This window comes from Oryza glaberrima, chromosome 11, assembly GCF_000147395.1.
Source record: "Oryza glaberrima chromosome 11, OglaRS2, whole genome shotgun sequence".
NCBI classification, from domain to species: Eukaryota; Viridiplantae; Streptophyta; class Magnoliopsida; order Poales; family Poaceae; genus Oryza; species Oryza glaberrima.
This window is the reverse complement of record NC_068336.1, coordinates 19,384,871-19,404,275: the sequence shown is the minus strand read 5'-3', so window position 1 is coordinate 19,404,275 and position 19,405 is coordinate 19,384,871. Positions and strand designations below refer to the sequence as shown.

General features: G+C 41.2%; 3 protein-coding genes across 5 annotated transcripts; 2 read left to right on the top strand and 1 right to left on the bottom strand.

The window, feature by feature from the left end:
• The first annotated feature begins 2,153 nt into the window (after positions 1 to 2,153).
• On the top strand, positions 2,154 to 8,233 carry LOC127755164 (uncharacterized). Of its 3 annotated transcripts, none has more exons than XM_052280809.1 (7): positions 2,154 to 3,215; positions 4,986 to 5,681; positions 5,781 to 5,891; positions 5,983 to 6,037; positions 6,112 to 6,233; positions 6,301 to 6,439; positions 6,531 to 8,233. In XM_052280809.1, the coding sequence occupies exons 1-7, from the start codon at positions 2,169 to 2,171 to the stop codon at positions 7,505 to 7,507; spliced, it is 3,147 nt and encodes a 1,048-aa protein (XP_052136769.1). In that variant the 5' UTR covers positions 2,154 to 2,168; the 3' UTR covers positions 7,508 to 8,233. The 3 variants fall into 3 exon arrangements, with proteins under 3 accessions (XP_052136769.1, XP_052136770.1, XP_052136768.1); XM_052280810.1 differs by having other exon boundaries at positions 5,775 to 5,891; positions 6,307 to 6,439; XM_052280808.1 differs by having other exon boundaries at positions 5,775 to 5,891; positions 6,531 to 8,230.
• Positions 8,234 to 11,536: 3,303 nt separating this feature from the next.
• On the top strand, positions 11,537 to 15,293 carry LOC127754893 (nicotianamine aminotransferase 1-like). Its single transcript, XM_052280494.1, has 7 exons — positions 11,537 to 11,935; positions 13,330 to 13,669; positions 13,764 to 13,982; positions 14,198 to 14,257; positions 14,395 to 14,550; positions 14,634 to 14,727; positions 14,891 to 15,293. Exons 1-7 carry the CDS (start codon positions 11,616 to 11,618, stop codon positions 15,028 to 15,030), a joined length of 1,329 nt encoding a protein of 442 aa, XP_052136454.1. The 5' UTR covers positions 11,537 to 11,615; the 3' UTR covers positions 15,031 to 15,293.
• A 296-nt stretch (positions 15,294 to 15,589) lies between these two features.
• On the bottom strand, positions 15,590 to 19,101 carry LOC127754894 (growth-regulating factor 8). The gene is made up of 4 exons (XM_052280495.1): positions 18,567 to 19,101; positions 17,800 to 17,979; positions 16,797 to 17,103; positions 15,590 to 16,289 (listed from the first exon to the last, which is right to left on the bottom strand). The coding sequence occupies exons 1-4, from the start codon at positions 18,823 to 18,825 to the stop codon at positions 15,809 to 15,811; spliced, it is 1,227 nt and encodes a 408-aa protein (XP_052136455.1). The 5' UTR covers positions 18,826 to 19,101; the 3' UTR covers positions 15,590 to 15,808.
• Between the last annotated feature and the right edge of the window lie 304 nt (positions 19,102 to 19,405).

Sequence of the window (19,405 nt, the reverse complement as noted above, 5' to 3'; positions counted from 1 at the left end):
TGCCCGTCATCGCCCACCCAAACCCTACCCACTAGAGTTAGCGGGCAAAACTTTGTGCCCGCACCCATGCCCGACGGGCACAGGTATACTCGTCGGGTACCCAAGGATCTCACATGAATAATAACTCGAAAGATATATAATTTAACAAAGAGAAATGAAATCAACAATTTACCAAATTATCAGTTATCAACAATAATTTGAATTACATCACAACTTATTATTAGTTAGTATCACAAATGAACCAAGAGAATGGGATATAATAAGAGATAAGTCAAAATTAGCTAATACATATGTATCAGGTCGGGCATGGGTTACCCATAGGTAAAAAATTAAACCCGGCTGTTGTCCACGATGTCTACGGGTCTCGGGCAGACGTGCCCAGGGTAAAAAATCACGCCCACGCCCCATTGGGTCGGGTATCCGCAGATGCCCGAACCCATGGGCAAAATTGCCATCCCTACATTTGGTTGCTGAGTAAGATTTCTCCATGGGAAATATAAATTGTCAAATAAGGGAAAATATGAGAGAAAATGTAGGACGATTGGTAATTATAGAGAAAATTTTGAGAAATGTCATTCACAAGCATTTAAAAAATACTACTCCCTCCATTTCAAAATATAAGACATAACCACCTTAACTCAAAGACTAAAAAATAATTAGTATCACCTCATAGTTTAGAGTACCATAATAAACAGAATACATACATCCAATAGAATTAGAGATCTTGATGGTAGAGGATTTAAATAATAACATTTTAGTGGAAAAGATGTGTTAGTTAATAATATGTATGCATGTCTTATATTATGAAATACTTTATAAAGTAGTTATAGCTTAATTATGGAGCCGAGGGAGTATATATTTTACAATGCAAAATCTAAATCGAGAGTGCTCTCGATTTAGTCATAACAAGCGCAGCCATGTCCAGATACGATCAGCCATATGTATCTTGAAGAATTTTACTTTACTATAGTACTAATTGATCAAGCAAGTAGAAAAAATATTCCTACCATCTATGCTTCAAATACAATTTTCTCTTAAACTACTCATCCGATCTACGATCCGATTACACCGTTGTATTCGTAACAATTAAATCTTTACAATAAGATCTCACAAGATTATATTTTGATAAAAAATCACAAATTACTTTTATAATATATCTAAATTACTTTTAGATTTCACTAAGTTACTTCTTAAACATATAAAAGTAAATTCAATAAAATTTTAAAGTAATTAACATATATTATAGAAGTTACTTTTTTTTGTTATAAGTTACTTCTATAGTATACGTAACGATCCGATTACACCGTTGTGTTCGTAACAATTAAATCTTTACAATAAGATCTCACATGATTATATTTTGATAAAAAATCATAAATTACTTTTATAATATATCTAAATTACTTTTAGATTTCACTAAGTTACTTCTTAAACATATAAAAGTAAATTAAATAAAGTTTTAAAGTTACTTTCTTTTTTTATAAGTTACTTCTATATTATATGTAAATTACTTTTAGGCTTTATTGAATTACTTTTATATGTCAAAGAAGTAACTTAGTTAAATCCAAAAATAATTCAGATGTATTATAAAAATAATTTATATTTTTTATCAAAATACAATAATGTGAGATCTTGTTATAAAGATTTAATTGTTACGAACACAACGATGTAATCGGATCGTAGATCGGATGAGTAGTTTAAGAAAAAATTATATTTAAAATATAGGTGGATAGTATCTATCATAAAGCTGATTTTAGACCGCTAGTGTAGTCACGTCCATTTTACCAGTACGAATGCGGCAGTGCCGGTGGAGTCCGGTTGTCAATGAAACGGTCACCTCCTCCTCTAGGGAATCGCACTTCCACTGACCGGTGGGCCCCACGAGGGCGCTACATGTCAGCTACTGCTGACAAAACAGGCCCCACAACCCCCACTTCCTGGTCCCACCACCACTCCGCCACCTTTGCATTCACCATCCTTCCAGTCAAATCAAACACTGACAAGTGGGCCCATCCCTCGCCGCGCACCCCCACCGTAGCCCACCTGTCAGTGACACAACCCCACTCCCACCTCGCTTCGGATGGGCGAGACGGGTAGACGACACGACACGCCCACCCCAAACCCACCAAAAACCTCTCCCATTCCCCCTCTCCACCACCTCCACCTCCACCATGGCAGCCGGACGCTCGCCGCTGCTCACCGGCCGGCGGCGCGGCCGCGGGCGGGTGCGGCGGTGGACGAGGCCGCCGAAGGGGTCGCAGTGCCCGTCCTCCCCCCGCAGCCCGCGCCCCGGCGGCGGCGGGGTGGAGGGGGAGCAGCCCCCGCTGGCGCCCGGAACCGAGGTCGAGGTCCGCGTCGACGCCGACGGGTTCCACGGCTCCTGGTTCGAGGCCGTCGTCGTGGGCTTCGTCCCCGCGCGCGGCCCGCGCACCCCGGCGCGCTACGCGGCGTCCTACGCCCACCTCGTCTCCGACGACGGCGGCGTCCTCGTCGAGCACTTCGCGCCCTCCCACATCCGCCCCCGGCCGCCGCCGCCACCACCCCACTCCGACGACCACCTCCGCGCGCTCTCCCCGCACGACATTGTCGAGGCGTTTCACAAGGATGGGTGGTGGTCCGGCATCGTGCTCGGCGGCGGCGGCGGCGGCGGCGTCGTCACCGTCGCGTTCCCCATCACCCGCGAGGTGATCGACTTCCCGCGGAGCCTCGTGCGCCCGCGCCGCGACTACGTCGGCGGCGAGTGGGTCCCGTCGGAGGCGGCGATCGCGCTCCAGCCCAAGCAGGCGGTTAGGGTTTACCAGGTCGGGGACAAGGTGGAGGTGAGGAGGGACCGGGAGGTGTACGGCCACTCGTGGTTCCACGCCAAGGTGGCCAAGGTGATCGACAGGATGAGCTACCTCGTCGAGTACTCCGATCTGGAGAAGGGGGAAGGGGAGGCCGTGGCCAAGGCGGTGGAGTACCTGCACTGGCGGTTCATCAGGCCGTCCGAGGAGCGCTCGCCGCGGGATTGCGATTTCCGGATTGGCCCCGGCGCCGCCGTCGAGGCCTACTGCGACGGGGCGTGGTCGCCCGGCGTGGTGCGGAGCGTCGTCGGCGAGGGTGAGTATGAGGTAAGTGTCAATGGAAAGACCAAGGAGGTTGTGGTGACCAAGGTGCGGGAGCTGCTTCAGCCTCAGTACAAGTGGAATGGCAAGAACTGGAGGATTGTCTCTGCTAAGGTAATGCTAAAATCTATATGTAACCTGTGCTTGCTAGTTTTCTTTGTTTCAGTTTGCTTGCTGTTGTGAGCTTGTGGCTGATGTTGATACTGTGTGCTTCACTGCTAATGCATGGATCAGGATGAATTATGATTAGTTTTGTAATTTTTGGAGTTAAATAAATGAAAAGAATCGGATATGAGTTACATGCCATCTAAATATTCTGTGTTAGTTCATTTAAATGGGATGATTAAAATAACTTACTATGTGTTCCTTTAATTACATCAAACCTTCAGCCCACTATTCTTGAAATATGTATCTTTTGAGTTTTAGGACATGAAACTCTCTGGCTTCTAAGCTATTTATTGAAGAACTGTTGAGTAGGTATATGTAGGTTTGCTTGAATATTGAACCATCAATTTGATCAGGGTGATTATTGGATTTTTTTCCCACTTGTTGACTTGTTCCATGTTTATTCACTAGGAGTCCTGCTAAATACGTTTTCACATTCTTGACTAGATACTTTTAAGAAAAATTCATGGTACAGCCCCCCCCCTTTTTTTTTCTTTTTTTTTTTGAAAAAAATCACCCTCTTTGAACAATGCTCATAACCTCTTGAAAACATGATGCCTTGTTGTTTTAGGCCTGACATAGTGCAGCAAGAAGTTTCAAGCAAACTTATGTTTAACGAGTGATTGAACAGCAAGCATTTTGTCGAATGCTTCACCCTTGTACTGAAAAACATGCTCAATTTTTGTTGTATTGTCTCCACAACTTTGTTCTTCACCATTGTAATTTTCATCTGGGATAGTTGGGGTACGATGGGTCTGTGTACCATATGGCTAAGGTCAGCGCAATGTTTTGTGGGCTGTTGTTAAAGTCCTGGATACTTGTGAAATCTGCTTTGGTATATCGGATTAAGCAAGCTGTTGTTTTCATATTTCAGAATTATTTTTAAATTGTACCTGGTAGTTGTGCAGAATTCCCACATAGTTTGGAGACGTTTTGTCTGAACTTAGGAAACAATATCTCTTGTATGCATGCATGATTGAATTCAGACAATTGTTGGTTTCACAGTTGGTTTGAAATGTTTGGTCCATCGTTATCTTGTAGACATTTGTTTTTGCATTAATTTTCTGTATTCGTAAACTAAAATAATTTCAGCTAAAACCGGAAAACCTATTATACAGAGAAAATCATATAGAACTGAAAAACTCTCATCTACATATCAAGAAAATTTCACAATAAGACAAAACTTTCAACAGAGATACAAATGGGCAACTTTTAAAATAATAGTAAAACTTTCTATCAGCAATAAAATTCTTCCTTTTAACAAAAACGAATCTGTGGATATTGCCATTCAATGATCTAAAAAATTGTACCAGTGGGCCCATAGCCAAACAAGTAACAGAAAAAACATAAAAACTAGGATCATATGCTAAACATGGGAAAAGGGGGGAAAAAAGAAAGCTGCATTTAATGGGGAAAATGGGATTGCATGTCACGGTGGAATGTGAAAAGCTCATTTCGATGTAATGGTGAGAGCAGAAGAAAGGAAATACATATAGGCTAGAGAACTGTTTGTTGGCCACGAATGTGCAGCCATGACATATTATGATTATGTTTACAGTACCCAAATACATGGATTAGCAGTCATACACATTGATCTGTTCATTCATGTTCATATTTTTGCTATTGTTCTTACATGCATTGGTTTCTCTATGATTGTTGTTTCAATAGCTTGTATGTCAACTTGCATGATCCACTCATGATGTTTCTTTACCTGTACAGAGACACTTGAGGCAGCAGTCTATGTCTGGAAAAAGCCCAAGCTCACCAGTTGATGTGTTCTCCAGTGATGATGAACATAGACATGATACTGAATCTTCTGCCCGGAGAAGGTCAATAAAAAGGTCAAGGAAGGAGTTCAATGCAACGCAGCAGCCTGAAGGCATGTTACCTGAAGATTCTGAGGATGTTTCACATTCTGAGATGAACACTCCTTTATCTGAATTATGCAAGTCATCGGGAAGCAATCATTCTCCAAAGTCTTGCTCTGACCCATCTGGAATGAAAAAAATTCAAGTGCTTTCGAAGAAGATAGTGAGTAACTGTTTGGTACCAGTGAAGGGGATTCTTGATGCTTCGACAGGACATAGAATACCTCAGAATGAATCAAGAGAAGATGGTATTGGGAAGACAATGGTTAATCAAGAAATTATATCTGACATGATGCTTATGAATGGTCAGGCTAATACATCTGCTTGTGGAACAAGTATGAATGAAGGCTATGCTATGCTTTCAACTAAAAAGTTTGGAAAACAGAAAATGGCATTATCTCGCAGATACAATCCTGTACGGAAGGCACGGGGAGGGCTGCTCTCTGTCCAGCAACTACACACTAAAAAAATCATGCCTTCCGAGCTCAAACGGGGTAAAATGAGACTTATTCATGCACTTCAGGACATGAACGATCCCTCTGATAATGTGAGTCCCATCTGTTGTGTTTTGTACTTGAATTACTTCTTACATGCAGATAATTTTTAATTTATGGCCATTTGAATCTTTTTGCTGGTCCAGATTCAGTTAAAGGGAAACAGTACTTCTCCAAGCAGAGAAATTATTTGTGCTTTGAGTGTCTCTTCACAATGCAATACCCCATCTCCTCTGGGTAAACAAATAAAGGCTTTTGACTTTGTAAGTCTTGTGCTGTTGACTTTTACGAACTTATCCATCCTGAATCCATATTCATGAGCAGTTTTTGTGCTGCTTGTCAATCTGTTTGCAGGTGTCAAGAGAGGCTGATAGTGGTTCAAATACTAAGTTTCTTATCTTGAAGAAATGTAAGTAGTTTGTCTAGTACTGTTCTATCAACAAGATGATGCATCAAATCTAACAACTGATGTACAATCTGCAGTTGCTAGAAAGAAGGGCTCCAAAGAATCAGATAGCCCACATAACTCATTGGATGCAACCAGTACTGTCCAGCCAATACGTAGAAAGAAAGCTGCAGGGCGACTGAAAGGATCTTCTGTGGAGGTATGAAACTTGTCTTGATCACATATTTCCATTGACTGCCACATTCTTACTCTGGTATCCTGTTCAGAGACAGTTGGAGGGTGAAACTCATATTCAGCAGCAGCTTAATAAGGCTTTGGAGGATAACCTGAATGCAAATGAAGTAACAAATCAAGAACTGTTGCCACTAACACCTCCAGGCTTTGAATCAGTTGTCAATGGAAAACGTATGTTCTGGGAACTCTATCTTTGCTGTAAATGTTCACTTATTTTGTTGCATTCAATGTAGCAGTTTTCTAATGATGTTTTTTTTTGCAGGTTCTCGTGATTGGAACACTGATGGTTTCTCTGAAGTTAACTTAAATTCTAGTCTGTTCGATGAAGAGCTGACTGCTACAATCAATAGCATTTGTCAAGATAATCATAATAGAGATGCAGAATCTGACAATGTGGCTACCGAAGTAGCTGAAATCAGCCATCTTATGGAGAAATCTATGTTACCTCTTGACTGTTCAGTTGGGCATGAGGTGGGTGGGAAAGTGGGACAGGGATCAATCCAATTACATATTGGGAACAGTGGGAGTTTGCCGTGCACCAGTGACAATGCCATATTAAGGCGCTGCTCATTTGGTGGGAATTCTATGGTCTCAGATATATCTAAGTGTCAACTCACTGGTCAGCAGGCCCCATTCACCAAGAGGTCCCATGTTTGGTCTTTATTTGAAGAGATGGATGTGTTTCGAAAGATGCCACAGCAGCCACATTTCCTTCCACTCAAGCACCATCCACTAGGGCTGCGTGAAGGAACGGCTTTAGGTCTAATGTGGTCATATACTGATGCAGTGGATAATATAAGTAAATTATGCATAACGGACAGCATGGAAATATTTGAAGACCACATCAAAACACTTACCATTTTAGAAGAAAATGGATTCAGTGTTCAGTCTTTGCAGCAGATTCTGACCAAATTGCTCCAGATCAGATCAGATTACACCAATTCTCTCAGAGACGGGGAGAAACTGAAAGAACAGATAGCGGATAAGGCCTTTGCTGTGTCCCGTGTTGATGCTCTGCTTGATGAAAATGATAGTGCTATAGCCAAGCTTGAACAGGAACTTGGGAAACTCCGATGGAAAGGCCAGAAGATGTCAAAGAAAAAGGAGGATGAAGATGCAGAGCTGTCAAGACTGAAGGTGGAGAATAACAATGCTGAGGAAGCACGCGGTGATGCTAAACGACAGTTTGACAGCATCCGGGCTGAGCTGCGGCAAGGCTTAGCAATTGATAGTCAGTAACCATCCTGATGAGTCCCAACTTAGGCACTGTATGCTGGGTGCTTATCTAAGACTAGGAACCCTGCCTGTTGAATGTGTCAGTCCTGACCTATTATTTCTAGACCATCTATCTGTGCTAATCTGATCTACCTATCTCTGTACTTATTTCTTCCTAAAATTTGCCAGCTATCTGCTGTTATTAGTTCCTAAAATTCGCCTATCGGCATGCGGGTTGTTTTGATTGACAATTTGGTGTTGGTGTTGTTCTATGCTATCTGCTGATGCCTAGTTAGAATCCTAAGATATGCTGACTAAGTATATACTCTATTTGGTTCTGATGGGTATAAGGTCGTCTGCAAGTGTGAACTACTTGAAGCGCTGCTGAGTGCTGATGCAGGTGCTTATTGCGTAGTACAGATATTGACTTGTTTAGGTTTTGAAGCATATAATGGAGTTGGCCTTTCTGGACCTGAAGTTCTCGTTGTGTTGGCCTGCGTTTTTATCTGCATTTGTTGTGAAAGACAAGTGCATTTGTGCAACCCTGACTGTTCACTACTGTTCTGTGGTTATAAACCTTGATCATTCCAATCTTGCCGGTAGGCAAGCAATGTAGCAATTTATACAATCATATAGTTTTTGGGTCTGTTCACTTTGATCCCAAAAAAAACCTTACCAAATTTTGCCAAAATTTTGGCATAGTTATCAAAATTTTGGCAGGATTTCTTATATAGTTACTAAAATTTGACAGCAAACTAAATGTAGCTATTTTTTTTTGGCAATTTTACCAAAATTTGGTAAGGTTGAAAATTGCATCAAAGTGAACAGGCCCTTCATCTCTTGCATCTATATACTCTTAAGCAGTCAGTACATAGCTGATCACTCAAAGTGGCTGAATTTGTACTCTTAACAAACTGTCCTCAATCATGACCTGTCTGTGTTTGGGCAGCAAGTTAAAAGAGTCTGACAAAGTTAAGCTCATGGTATGAACTTCACAAAGTTCACCATACATGTTTTCTGTTAACAATCCTGGTACAGAGTTACCTTACCATGACTAGATTAACATCTTACAATTCAAGTTGAATTTCAGGTCAATTGGTACTCATCACAAAACTTGCCATATGAGCTATCTGCTGATGATGTCTACCTGACAAAGTGGCTGTGCACAAGCAATTGAGATCATCTGCAGTCCCCTAGCTCTGCCTGGTGCCAACATCCTGCGCCCAAGGCTGGGCTAAACCTGAGGGTTCCATGTTTGTCAAATATGCTGCTTCATAATACAGAGAATCGAAGGGAATTTCTCACGGTGTATGATGTTTGGTTGGCTTGGTGAAGGTGAAACTGGATCTGTCCTGCCTGCATGGCATCAAAGATGACATGGATTTCTGCTGCAAGCTGGCAAAGTAAGAATGTGTGGTTCTTTTCCCAGGTAGTACAATCCTGATTCCTCCCATACACATGATTTAACTTGTAAAATTCTAGCTCACCTCATCTGTTTGGTTCAATATGTTTTATTTCCACAATGATGAGTGATTCAGAGTTGCCTTCAGTTTGAAATATTAACACGTTTGCAAAAGAAAATTGTATTTCTTTAAAAAGTGGATAAATATGTGATATATCACTCCACAATCATACAAGTTCATATTCAACTTAGTGTACGACCGAAAAAAAACAAATTTGACTATAAATAATACGCACTATTTACAAATTTGTTATTTACAGTCAAACTTTTTGGCGACAAACACAAGCACAGTGGGATGTATCTTCGAGTGACGAAAATCTGCCTCCCTAGAAAGTTTTTTTTTTTTTCCTATCACTTAGCAGCAGGCTCATTTGCAGCGTTAAGAGATGTGTGTGCTCTGGCCTCTTGGGGTCTCCGGCTGGCTTGGTTCTAAAAGTTTCAATCAGCCGGTATTTTTTAGTCTTTCATGTTGTTGAGGTCACACAAAATGGTGGGATGGCATCATTTCAATTTTCAAGTGCGATCTGCATGGATCTTGTGTTATATGTGCTGAATACTCTGTAATCCGCAAAAGGTTTCCCACTTTCCCTGCTCTTCTGTTTCAAAATAAAATCTTGCTACCTCTATTTTTTTAATATATAACACCGTTAACATTTTATACTATGTTTGACCATTTGTTTTATTCACAAAATTAAAGTAAATATCTTTTCTTTTGTTGTGGCTCGATGTATCACTAAAGGAATTTTAAGTACCAATATAAGATTTGCATATCTTTTTTAATAATGCAGTTAAATATTGTAATAAAAGTCAACGACGTCATATATATTAAATAACAGGAGAAGTACTTATTTTCACACCTTTATGCATTATTGGTCTATAGTCTTTTTTTTCGTGCGTGCACACCATTCAATTAGTAGGAAGCAAACGAGTTTACACAGGACGAACGTCAGAAGCGCATGCAGTATGGAGAAAAATATCCCAAGAGGATTAAAAAAAAAACCTAATCTCCCAAACAGGCTCCTAAGAGTGATGCACCCGCCAAGATCCACCGCCTCCTACATGATTTGATGAACGATGACAGAAACAAAGTAAAGGGTTTCTCTTGAAAACCTCCTGATGTTGTGTTCCTTCCCGGTCCGTTTGGTTGGGGAAGTTTAGGGATTGGGAGTTTAGAGGGATGAGCCTATTTACTGTTTTGTTTGACTGGGAGACATGTGAATTTTGGTGGGACAGAGATGGGGAATTGAGAAATAAACTCCCTCCTTTTCAATACCTGGGTAGGGGTGGTAATTGGGAGGGAATTCCTCCTGTACTTCGCATAAACAAATCTCAGTCATCCGTTTTCATTAATAGTCTAATCTCCAACTAATTTCCCTATCGATTTCCACCACCTCTACCAAACAAGAGACTGGGATGAAAAATCAAATTTCCATCTTAATCTCACCATCAATTCCTTCGTGTAAACTCCCAATCCCCTTCCCTCGAGCTGCCACAAGCCGTCCAAAGCTATCGAGAGATGAGCAGGAGCGAACCACAATGACGCAACACATATATCTATTCATGTCACAAACTTTACATTTCGTACCCACTTAAAAAAGTATTAATATGATTTTTTAAGCAACTTTTTATAGAAAGTTTTTTTTTAAAATATACAGTATTTAGCAATTCGGGAAACGTGTGTTTAGAAAATAATATTCTTTTTTCTTCTCTTTGTTCAACTCTCAAACCGCCTAAAACTTCTCTCTCCGTATCACGATCGCCAGATATATCACACGTCATGCGTGGATTCTACACGTGGAGAGCCACGTCAGCGCTGATGCAAGCGCTTATGTCGTCGTACGTGCTAGCTCTTGGCATATATCGATCGTCGTCAATTAATTATCATATGAATTCTGTCTCTCGATCGATTTCGTGGCAACTGGAGTACTCCAAAGCGAGCTAGTCAAATAATCAAGTCAAATCTGCTCTCTTTGATGATGTAACTCCGGATTGTCTCTCTGCCATTGCTTGTCGATTTGCAGGTTAATGAAACAAACTATTCTAATTTGGCTTTGTTCATGTTTTTGAACAAACAAAGGAAGTCTGTCTTTGCTTATTGCTGGAAGTATCACTCGATCCGTTTTCAAATATCTATCGTTGTTGTATATTATTGTTTCAATTTTGACGGTAAATTATTCTTAAATGGTTAGATTAGACTAACAGGAATTCCATGCTTACATTAGGAATCCAATACGCTGAAAATATGATACCCATTTTACAAGACGTTTCGATCTCTTTATCCTTCATCCTTAAACACATATATAAATCCATGCATGAATTTATTCAAATCCTAAAGCGTCTTTGTAACGTGAATCAGAGAAAGTATCTTTTTAGGTGTTTGCAATTCTTTTTTCTTTTAAAAAAAATACGAGCAGGTAAAGTTTAAAGAAAATAATGGCAGGTGACAGGCTAGTATTTGAAAATGAAGTGAGTACCAGCACAATTTGCATTTGTTTTTTCAAATTTTTTTTTGTTTATATAGATTCCCCATTGTCCCCATCCTCTACCTGCATCAAGTACAAGTGAACCTTGAGCTTCAGACTTTTTCCTACATCAAATCCTACTATTTGTCACCACTCAAAATAAACATTTTTTTTCAAAAAAAAAAAAATTCCGAAGCCGGCGCAAGCAATGGAGGACGGCTCCGGCAACGGGCGGCCGCCGGCCACCGCTGCGGCGTGGAACTTCGAGCCGAACGGCGCGCTGCTCGGGCTGACGGCGTTGTCGGTGCGCGGCGTGCTGGGCAGGGTCAAGGCCGGGATGGCGGCGGGCGGCGGCGGAGATGGTGGTGGTGGTGGTGGGAGGGCGGTGATCCCGATGGGACACGGCGACCCGTCGGTGTTCCCGTGCTTCCGGACGACGGTGGACGCCGTGGACGCCGTGGCGGCGGCGCTCCGGTCCGGGGAGCACAACTCCTACTCCTCCTGCGTCGGCCTCGAGCCTGCACGGAGGTCAGAGAAAATCGCCATCAATTACTCTCTCAGCCTCATCGGTTTCATTTCATAATAAGCTAAAATGGGTTATTAGGGAATACTCCCTCCTTCTCTAAATGTTTATCGCCGTTGACTTTTTTAAACATATTTGATCTTTCGTCTTATTCAAAAACTTTTATGAAATATATAAAACTATAGTATACATACAAGTATATTTAACAATAAATCTAATGATAAGAAAAGAATTAATAATTACTTAATTTTTTTTGAATAAGACAAACAGTCAAACATGTTTAAAAAAGTCAACGGCGTCAAACATTTAGGGATGTAGGGAGTAAATATTAATTTATAGGTAAAACTTTTGTATATGTGTTCTAAGGTTGTGTTTGGAGGTAACCCATGCCTCCCGACACGCAAAACGATGTAATAGTTTAGCATATAATTAATTACGTATTAGCTGAAAAAACTTTAAAAAATAGATTATGATGATTTTTTAAAGCAACTTTCTTATTGGAAATTTTTACAAAAAAAATATACCGTTTAGCAGTTTGGGAAGTGTGTGCGTGGACAATAAAGTAGGGGAAGTTGGGAACTTACATAAACACAACATAAGCAACTTAAAAACCAATGCTAAAAAAGTACGTTAAAAATATCTTAGAATCAACTTCAGAATTAAATTTAAAATTTAAATTTTGGCTTTGACTTTGGTTTATTAGGCCAACCGATGGTGCCCTCTCTAATTAGCACCTGTTCATGCTGCAAATGTTGCTGTATTAATCCGCTTCTAAATTTTTTTCTTTTCTATTCTACATGGTAAAGATGAAATTTCCTTAGAATTTACCTTACGGGATGAAAAAAGATCAAAGCTTTGCGTTTTGTTCATTCTGAACAAATTGACCAAATCAGCGGAAAACAATGATCTTTAGGCAAAAACAATTTTGGACATCAACTGGTTTGGCTGTCCATAAAAAGGGAGCAATGGTACTGGATTTGTCAAATGATTAGGTTGTTCAGGCATGATATAAACCACTGGTGGCCTCACACTGTGTGACCACTAACTGACAACAGAATCACTATGGAGTAAGCATAACAAACCTGACAGATTACTGTGGAGTAAGTGCATATGGTCCACCCTAAATTTCAACTATGGGTTATATAAGACTTAAAAGTGATCATGTGGTCCACTCTGAAATTTCAGAGTGGCTGAATTTGTACTCTTAAGTCTTAACACACAATCCTCAATCATGACATCTGTGTCTGGGCAGCAAATTTAAAGAGTCTGACAAAATTTAGGCTCACATAGTGTTGATTTCACAAAGATCAATGTACCTGTTTTACTGTTCACAATCCTGGCACATATCTTCCTCACCATAGCTAGACATAAAAATCCTAAAACTGAAGTTGAATTCCAGGTCTATCGCGCGGTACTTATCGCGAGACTTGCCATATGAGCTATCAGCTGATGATGTGTACCTGACAAGTGGCTGTGCTCAAGCGATTGAGATCATCTGCTCTGTCCTAGCTCGCCCTGGTGCCAACATCCTGTGCCCAAGGCCAGGGTACCTGTTCCACGAGGCACGCGCCGTGTTCAATGGCATGGAGGTCAGGTACTTTGATCTTCTCCCAGAGAGTGGCTGGGAGGTTGATCTTGATGGAGTGCAGGAACTTGCTGACAAGAACACGGTTGCAATGGTCATTATCAATCCAGGAAATCCCTGTGGCAATGTCTACACTTCTGAGCATTTGGCCAAGGCAAGTACTGAGTTAATTAGTCATTTCTTTCCTACTGGGGATCATTTTGGGGGAAATTTCAGTGTGTTTGATCAAGGATCAGTGTTTCTTGTAGGTTGCCGAGACTGCGAAAAAGCTTGGCATCTTTGTCATTGCAGATGAAGTGTATGCACATTTGACGTTTGGGCAGAATAAATTTGTGCCGATGGGGGTGTTTGGCTCAGTAGCTCCAGTTCTTACGTTAGGATCGATATCGAAGAGATGGGTTGTGCCTGGATGGCGACTTGGATGGATTGTGACGAGCGATCCTAATGGCGTATTTCAAAGGACCAAGGTTGTTTAAGTTTAACTTCAAACCCTTTTCATACAAGTACTGTTGCAATCAACAACAAAAATCAAGGATATTTGTAGTTTATTCAACAAAGAATGCAGATATTGCAGACTAGCAGCAATCTAAGCTTAATGAAATAGCTTCCACTTTTTGGTATTATCTGAAACCTAACCCTTGGAAACGGTCAAACAACTCTTAGCCTTGATCCCCCTTTTCAGGTAGTGGAAAGCATCCAGAGTTACCTTGATATCTCGGCTGATCCTGCAACATTTATCCAGGTAACTAAAATTGCCTGATCACATCTCTTCTAAAGATAAATTGTACATAACTTGGCAGAATAAAAAGATCAGTGGAGATACATAATATCAAAACATAATCATTTACATTCTACCTTGATTAAAAAAATGTTTTTCAGGGAGCAATTCCACAACTCATAGAGAACACAAAGGAAGAATTCTTTGAAAAGACCGTCGATGTCCTAAGGCAGACCGCAGATATTTGTTGGGAAAAGCTGAAGGGCATCAGTTGCATCACTTGCCCAAGCAAACCTGAGGGTTCCATGTTTGTCATGGTCAGTCAAATATTCTGCTTCACAATGAAGAGAATCAAAGGGAATTTCTGATGGTGTATGATGTTTTGGTTGGCTTGGTGCAGGTGAAACTGGATCTGTCCTGCCTGCAAGGCATCAAAGATGACATGGACTTCTGCTGCCAGCTAGCAAAGGAAGAATTGGTGATTCTTTTGCCAGGTACATTCCTGAATCCTGATTCCTCCCATGCACATCATTTAACTTTCAAAATTCTAGCTCATTCCATCTGTTCGGTACAATTTGTTTTGTCTCTACAATGATCAGTGATTCAGAATTGCCTTCTGTTTGAAATATTAACAACTTGGCAAAAAAAATTGTCCAGGATGTGCTGTTGGATACAAGAACTGGCTCCGAATCACCTTCGCCATCGAACCGTCTTCTCTTGAAGATGGTATTGATAGGCTCAAGTCCTTCTGCTCGCGACATAGCAAGCCGAAAGTTCACCGGTCTCTTGAAACATGAGGCACCTGCTTTCAGATAAGGTCAGCAGGAGTTGCTTGATGGATCAAAAACTGTTATCAACTTACCATGATGTATGTTGTTCTTATGTTCTATCATCTTCACTCGGAGGTGATATGCTTGATCGATGCAATAAGTCCTTGATAGGCTGTGGGCTATGATTGATGTTACAATTCTTGTTGTAATTTCCAATTACTGCGCAGTATGTGTAAGTGTAAATTTTTGGTTGTCTGAAGTGCAGAACACTGTTCTTGAATAAAGAAGGGGTTATACTAGAACAGCATCTTTGGTAATATTAAAATTATCTACTTATTCTACACAATGTGATTACTTGCATTTTTGTCAATACACAGTTATGCTGACATAGTTTATACATCTTAGGCATTGGTTATATCTCATAAAGAATGAATGATCTGTTCTCAAACCTAGTTTCAGGCTGAAGAACCTACTCTTGAAAAGCTGGAGCAGAAGGCAACGTTTTTGTCAAATTAATGAAATATAAAATTCCCTTTACATTTAAGGGGCATGATTCATTAAAATTCAGAATTGGACACATAAATCCTGAATCTTGGATTGCAACAGCAATTTTTAGAAGAGCATTTAACTTCAGCATATTACAAGGTAGCACAGGAGAAAATTACAACATACCAACCTCAACCAAAAGATAAAAAGGTGAGGAACACAAGAACACATAACGAAGGAAACAACAGGAACTTATAGAACCATCCATAAACGTACTTTCAATCATTTGCGAATCCAACATGAACTTTCAAACACAGCCTTAGAGAAGTGTTGGGACAATATGAGGATTCATCATTCTTGCAGTAAGATATCCATTATCAGTGATAAGATTCTCCACTGCGGTGCCACCACTATTTACTGTGTTGCCGCTGGAAATTGAATTGAACTTAGTAGCCATTTGTAGGATTCCAGATGGGCAATGTAAGTTGGGGTTCTCAGTCCATTTTTCAGTTAAGATTTCTGTAGAAGCTGATTGGCAATTCTTTCTTTTGAAAACTTCACCTAAAGGTCCATCATCAAGTGTTTCCTTAGAGACTGTTAACCGACTTTCGTGCATCATACTGCCTTTTTCTGATGAACTGCCTGCTCCATGCCCGATGTAAGATTCATCATGATCATGGTGCAACTTCAGTGGTGACAATGCTACATTGTCATAGTTTGGAGAAGATTGTGTGGATGAGAAATCAAATGAATCCATGGGAGACAATTGGTCGACAACGTTCTGTTTCTCCAGAAATTTCCTGCAAAGTAGAGTCAGATCTTTAGTTCAGATAACAATGTGCAAATTTTCCTTCTGTTAATTGCAGCAGGTTAAAGAAGAAATGAATTTCCTTCATTACAAAGGAGAGAGAGAGAGAGAGAGCAGAAAAAATGGAGTTCATTGTAGGGACATTAACTCATAATTAAATGAATGACTAATGCAATCACAGAAACTGGAGTATAATCAAACTAAATAATTGTGTGAGGACTTTCCTACTGTATATTGATATCACTAGCTTGGTCAAATTCATCTTAACTTTTCTGTACAATATCTATTTGTTAGATGTTTTATTATGCTGCCTAGAATCCTGATACATACATAAATTACTTATAGGTTGTTAGGATTTGGCACCTCCATTACCACATGCTGGACTAAATTACTGTATCGGCAACAGATGTCATTTATTTTGACAAAGACCACCTCACAGTGTCCACACATCATGCAAGAAGCACAAAATGCATATTCATGTAGGATCAGGCAACTTCACCTGTTGGATTGTCTCGAGAAAGGATCAGAGACAGTAGCAGCTGAGACTTTCACCTGCTTCTGCCGAGCCACAGTGTGGCCGCGAGATGATACACCAGCAGCAATAACCATGGATGGTTCTGCAATGGTGAGTGTCGCCTTTCGGCCTTCCACATGCTTTCTTGAACGATGGCGACCACGGTTTATGTGTCGCTCACAATACTTCTGATCCCCAACAGCATCTCTGGAGCACCGCCACTTCTTGCCGTCTGTGCGGCGGCATCTTCTGGGTTCTACATCAGCACAGCCAGGAGGGAATGATCCCCATCCTGGTGCAAAATAGAATGCCCATTTCATGTCAGAAATATATAAACCACCTCAAAACGATATATTCTTGCACTATTTCAGCAACATTCCTCCCAGGTCTGCATAAGAACTTAGTTTGTACATACCAAACATGACGCCAGTTAAAGGGAATCAGAACACTTTATGACTACATTTGGAGATCTTGTTGTGGAAAAGACTAGAGGCACAACTAAAAAAAAAAAATCAGAATCCCAATGTAAGAGAAGAGTTTTATATCTAAACTCAAGAAGCACCACATTGGTAACTGGAAATATTAGCACATGAGCATCATGCAAACATCCAAAAGCAGTACATTTCTAGTATCAATGCAATCTTCAAATCATTATAATGCCTAGATTTGCAGCCAATACTGCTTTTAGTACCAGAAAGGGACTTCGATTACTGCCTTTACAAACTAATTAATCACAAAGCCATCCTGTCCCAAGAAAGACAACAAGATATAACTACCAACCTCAACACAACAGAACCCCAATCTGGGACACCTTTATACATCTGAAACTAACAGGCAACTGCAACCATACGACCTGCATTTTCTTCTTTCATATTTTCTAAGTACTTATTCCTTTATTCCTATTCCTATCTTGAGCTATTTACAACAGAAAGGGGATATGACGCAGAACAGAATAACAATCACATGAGCTGAATAAAAAAGGTAGTACCCCATGGATGGAGGCTTCTCCTGATGGGGAGGAGCAAGCTGGAAGGGACAGAAACATTTGCAGCAATGTGCTTGTAGATCAGTGCCTGGTGCTCCAGCTCCATCCACTGTGTTGGTGTGAACGGCCCCCTGACCCTTGCCAAGACCCCCTGCATGCTTCCTCCTGAGCTCAAGCCCAACCCTTCATCACAACACAAGCAAAACTGATGAGCACAAATGATGAAGTACTCACTACTAAAGTCAAGAAGAGCAAATAGGCCTGATGCCAAAGATGCCCATGAGCATGTGGTGTATGGTTTCCTGGTTCCAACACATGCAAGATTTTAAGGAAACAGCAGCACAACACAAGTCGGTGCTTGCTGCTGCTGCTGCTGCTGCTGCTGCCTTCTTTAGCTTTATTTTTTCTTGGGATGAAGGGGGAAGAAAAAGCTCACATCTTTGGGGACAAGACACATCCTTGAGGTGGAGGTGGGTTGCAAGAAAAGCAAAAGAGTGTGTGTGGAGGGGAATAACAAGAGAAGAGCCCTCCTTTTGCTATTGACAAGACCCCAAAGGCAGGGGCTTTTGCAGGATGATGCCATGAGAGACTCTCAGACCATGATGAGCAAAAACAATCACCAGCTGGGGATCGATCAAACCCCACAGACACACACACACCACGGATGCAACAGTACATTCACCAGAGAAGACTAAAAAAAAAAAAAGCAAATAAATCTTTTTTTCCCTGGTTCTTTGCACTGCAGCATCAGCATCATCAGTTCATCTCACCTGCTGTTCCATTGGGGGAGGAGAAGCTCAACATCTGCCCTCCTCCTCCTCCTCCAGAACAAGAGCTTGTGGATCCAAGAAATGATGAAGAAGATGGAGATGGTGGGGATGCCCTTGCCTCTCTCACCAAGAACCCATCTTGCTCTTGCTCTTGCCCTCCTCCTCCTCCTCCACCTTGCTGCTCACCACATCTGCCATGGTGTTCTTCTTGCAAGCTTCTTGGATTTCCATGGCCATGGCCACCACAAGAGCTCAGCATTGGCACTCACTGTCACTGCTTTGTGTGTGTGTGGGATGTTTGCAAAACCAGCAGGAAGGTTAGGAAGGATGGGGAGCAATGGCTTCTTGTGGCATTGAGCTCATGATGATGGTAGCTAGCTAGCTACCCTAGCCTAGCACCCCTACTGCAGAGAGGAAGAAGAGGAGGTGATGGCTGTGGGTGTTTGGGAAACACAGGCTGGCCTTGCTGCTTTGGGGAAGGAGGAGGGGAGGAAGAGGAAGCAAGCAATTGAATGCACTGCACCCTCTAGTCCTGGACTAGCCAACAAAAATCTTTCTAGTAGTAGTTGCATTTGCCTACATAAATAAATCATTTTTTTCCTCACAAAAAATAGTTTTTTTTTCCCGTTCTTTGTGATTGTAATTAAAGCTTGTTAGATTAGTTGGGAATATAAGATATCTTAAAGGTGCTAGATTAGCCGGCTTCTCAGCGATTTAGGAGGCCAGTGCCCAATATGATCTCACCACGTCATTTGACTACTGCTTTCAGCGGGTTTGCACAAGACGATGGGCTTGCGAGCCATTCGGCCCAACCGACTGGTCAACGGGCCCTTATTCGT

What these genes read in the sequence shown, in the direction of transcription:
- LOC127754894 (XM_052280495.1), bottom strand. Translation starts at nt 18,825, where the DNA reads ATGCTGAGCTCTTGTGGTGGCCATGGCCATGGAAATCCAAGAAGCTTG. An exon ending in CTCCCCCAATGGAACAGCAG is followed by an intron (nt 17,980 to 18,566) that starts GTGAGATGAACT and finishes GTTGTGATGAAG; the next exon opens with GGTTGGGCTTGAGCTCAGGA. An exon ending in TTCTCGAGACAATCCAACAG is followed by an intron (nt 16,290 to 16,796) that starts GTGAAGTTGCCT and finishes TCTACTTTGCAG; the next exon opens with GAAATTTCTGGAGAAACAGA.
- LOC127755164 (XM_052280808.1), top strand. Translation starts at nt 2,169, where the DNA reads ATGGCAGCCGGACGCTCGCCGCTGCTCACCGGCCGGCGGCGCGGCCGC. An exon ending in GTTTCTTATCTTGAAGAAAT is followed by an intron (nt 6,038 to 6,111) that starts GTAAGTAGTTTG and finishes TACAATCTGCAG; the next exon opens with TTGCTAGAAAGAAGGGCTCC. An exon ending in ATCAGTTGTCAATGGAAAAC is followed by an intron (nt 6,440 to 6,530) that starts GTATGTTCTGGG and finishes TTTTTTTTGCAG; the next exon opens with GTTCTCGTGATTGGAACACT.
- LOC127754893 (XM_052280494.1), top strand. Translation starts at nt 11,616, where the DNA reads ATGGAGGACGGCTCCGGCAACGGGCGGCCGCCGGCCACCGCTGCGGCG. An exon ending in GGCCTCGAGCCTGCACGGAG is followed by an intron (nt 11,936 to 13,329) that starts GTCAGAGAAAAT and finishes GTTGAATTCCAG; the next exon opens with GTCTATCGCGCGGTACTTAT. An exon ending in ATTGGTGATTCTTTTGCCAG is followed by an intron (nt 14,728 to 14,890) that starts GTACATTCCTGA and finishes AAAATTGTCCAG; the next exon opens with GATGTGCTGTTGGATACAAG.